Source organism: Pyxicephalus adspersus, chromosome 5 (genome assembly GCF_032062135.1).
Source record: "Pyxicephalus adspersus chromosome 5, UCB_Pads_2.0, whole genome shotgun sequence".
In the NCBI taxonomy this organism is placed as follows: domain Eukaryota; kingdom Metazoa; phylum Chordata; class Amphibia; order Anura; family Pyxicephalidae; genus Pyxicephalus; species Pyxicephalus adspersus.
The window spans coordinates 46,189,403-46,192,311 of NC_092862.1; the positions used below are offsets into that span (position 1 = coordinate 46,189,403).

The window sequence follows — 2,909 nt, forward strand, 5'->3', positions numbered from 1 at the left end:
TTTTCATTTTTACCTAAAAAGGGGGGGCTGTCTTATTTGATGGCCCTGCCTTATCATCAGGGAAACACGGTATTGAGATAATTATATTTAGTAATGATTTCTAAAACGAAATATTTATTGTTTTAGTTTGTAACATTTGTTGGTACTATACTAAAGTGAAGAAATACTTTAACTTACCCCATTTTACAGATGGCAGAAGATGCATGCACTCATTCTCTGTTAATGATGATGTACGTAAGAACTTTGTATACCATCTCAATGTAAATTTATTCTTTATTTTACATTCAGGCAACTGTGTTTCATTGCAATAAACCTAGAGATGGGGACAAGGATGGCTGCTTCTACTTCAGGTAAGTAAGGGATTTTCTTATGCAAAAAAAGCACATGTTCTGGACTGACCTGTCAAAATGATGATGTTTTGACTGAACAGAAAGCTATTTTCTGAAAGCTTAGGGAAAGGTATATGGATGAATGTTTTCAGGTGACAGTGAAACAGGGTAGAGGTTTCCTTTAGGTTTGGGACAGCAGTTCCACAAATTAATCTGTTGACTTGTTTGAAATGATGCTCTCTTCTCGCTGCTAAAAAATTACAGGCAGTTTCTTTTCCATCATGTAACAATTACAATTTCTTTAAACATTGTTATTGAAATAGTTTCTGAAGTTAAAAAAAATTGATGTGTACATTTTAAAATTTCTTGCTACTGTTGTTCTCTTATCTTTTTGCTCTTGGAAAGCAAGTAGGTATGTACAAATATTCCTGATAGCTTCATGCCATTTTGTTTTGTCATTTATTCGATGAATTAGATGCACTTTGAGCATTTCTTAAGAAGGTTTCAATTCAAGTATATGCTCATAAACCATGTTAATGCCAATTGCCCCCTTACTAGGTAACTGTGCACTTAGTAATTATTGCCAATCTGAAGGTATGCTCTATAGTCACCAGTGGGGTTCCCTCTTGCTTGGAGGAGTTTAGGGGTTACTCCCTTTTTTCCCAAAACAAACAAGCATACAAATTATAAACACACAAGGCCTTTTTTCATCCCTTTCTTTTACGCATTTCTAGCAAAACCTGTGTTAAAGTGTTCCTCCAGGCCAAGGTATTTTTAACAGAGTGGGAAAGAGTTAGGCTGTCCAGTTTGTCTGTCTGTCTATATTCCCATTGGGGAGATTTAACCAATCTTTGTGTCTTGCGGACCATTGGCATTGAAAAGCAAAGTGATAGGGAATCCTAAATGTTAGTTGCCCTTGGAACAAGAGATAAAGAGAAATCTTCCAAAAGGAACACATATTCCAAGGACAATTCTCTCCCCCCTAAATTTGGGACATCTACCCCCAATTTCCTGTCTTATTTCTGAGACAGGAATTGAAGGGAAAATTCCCCAAAGGTACTTCCTTTCCTTCTATTTCTTAATCCCTTTAAAAGATTATGAATTGTTTAGTTCAGGGAAATATTTGTTTTTGCACTCTTCAATTTGTGTTTTTTTATAAAGTGTAATATTTTACGTGTTTGTGTGTGTGTGTGTGTGTGTGTGTGTGTATATATATATATATATATGCACACTATTACAGTGTAACTTCCTGAAATTATAAGGGCAGCTCCAACATCTACCCGAAAGCCCAAGGTTCTGGACCCCTGAAACATTTCTTCAATTGACTGAGGTCATAGCTTACAATTTGCATGTATTGTAGTTTTTTTGCTTTTACTGCATATTTTTACTATTTTAAATTCTGGCATGGTTCTTATTTATTGCTATTCATGATTATAGGGACAAAATGATACCGGAACGTGTTGAAAAGTACTGCATACAATTTATGTTTATGACTGAGAAGTCTAATGTACTATACAGTGAACAGGTCTGTTTTTTTCTTCTATATGTTGGCACATATTGTTATTTTACACTTCACTGTTATTTGTTTACAAATAAAACATACTTTTATGGTTTCTTCAGTTCTTAATTGATGTTGTGCCAAATACACCAGTGAAGTTGGTTCCACAGTTTCAACCTGCTACTCCTACAGTATCTAATGTGAAGTCAAAGGAAAACCGTACTCTAATCAAAAATCTGTGGCTCAAAACTGTGGTAAGTGTGTGTGTTTTTTTTTGTTTTTTTTTTTTATTTTGTTTTAAGATATGCCCTGTCCCTTTCTACAAAGGTGACCCTGCCTTATCATGGATTCTCAAAGGTGGGACTTTAGTTCTGTTCTAAGACACTGGAATTGTACCAAAAATACACTTTATTGGTAATGCTATCATCATACTCATTTAGCTAACATATTGTGGTCATGGCCAGTGTTTCCACCTACATTGTAGCTGGTCCTGTTTTGCGTTTTTATTTGCGTGATTATTTTTGAGCATCTGTAAAGGTATTTTTTTTTCCCCACAAGAATTCACAAGTGTCATTATGCATTGAGTATGTAGTTGAGCTTTGTCTCTTTGTCAATGTTTTGGTAATTTATGTTGCCTTAATATATTATCAGGATAAACACAACAATGTGGCCGGTGCCAATTTAAGTGGTAAAGTCATTGCCAAGATAATTTGCTCTGATCAAAGTGAAAAAGAAATACCACTATTCCAGTCTAATATTGACACCATGGAGTTTCCATTTAAGAATGGCTCTGCTGACATCCCTGTGAGTTTAATCTTTTTTTTTCCTTGTGTATATCAGCTAACAGTAAGTTGTATGCAACCATTTGGTGTGTTATAGATAGAAATACAGGACACATCATTTTGTTATACCGTATTTTTCGGACCATAAGACACACTTTTTTCCCCCAGAAGTGGGGGGAAAAAGTCCCTGCGTCTTATGGTCCAAATGTATCAAAATGTATCCTTCCCAGCTGCTGTCCCGTCCCGTCTCCTGTTCAGCGCGGCCAGAGTGACTGTCTCCTGTATCTTGCTCCCGGCGTC

The 2,909-nt window shown here is 35.9% G+C and overlaps 1 protein-coding gene across 3 annotated transcripts in view; it reads left to right on the top strand.

The window, feature by feature from the left end:
- SMCHD1 (structural maintenance of chromosomes flexible hinge domain containing 1) overlaps positions 1 to 2,909 on the top strand; it is a 63,955-nt gene that overhangs the window by 46,054 nt on the left and 14,992 nt on the right. For all 3 annotated transcript variants that reach the window (XM_072411360.1, XM_072411361.1, XM_072411362.1), the window contains 4 exons: positions 289 to 350; positions 1,767 to 1,854; positions 1,950 to 2,081; positions 2,479 to 2,631. In XM_072411360.1, the coding sequence (XP_072267461.1) occupies positions 289 to 350; positions 1,767 to 1,854; positions 1,950 to 2,081; positions 2,479 to 2,631 (435 nt within the window). The remainder of the gene's footprint in view (positions 1 to 288; positions 351 to 1,766; positions 1,855 to 1,949; positions 2,082 to 2,478; positions 2,632 to 2,909) is intronic.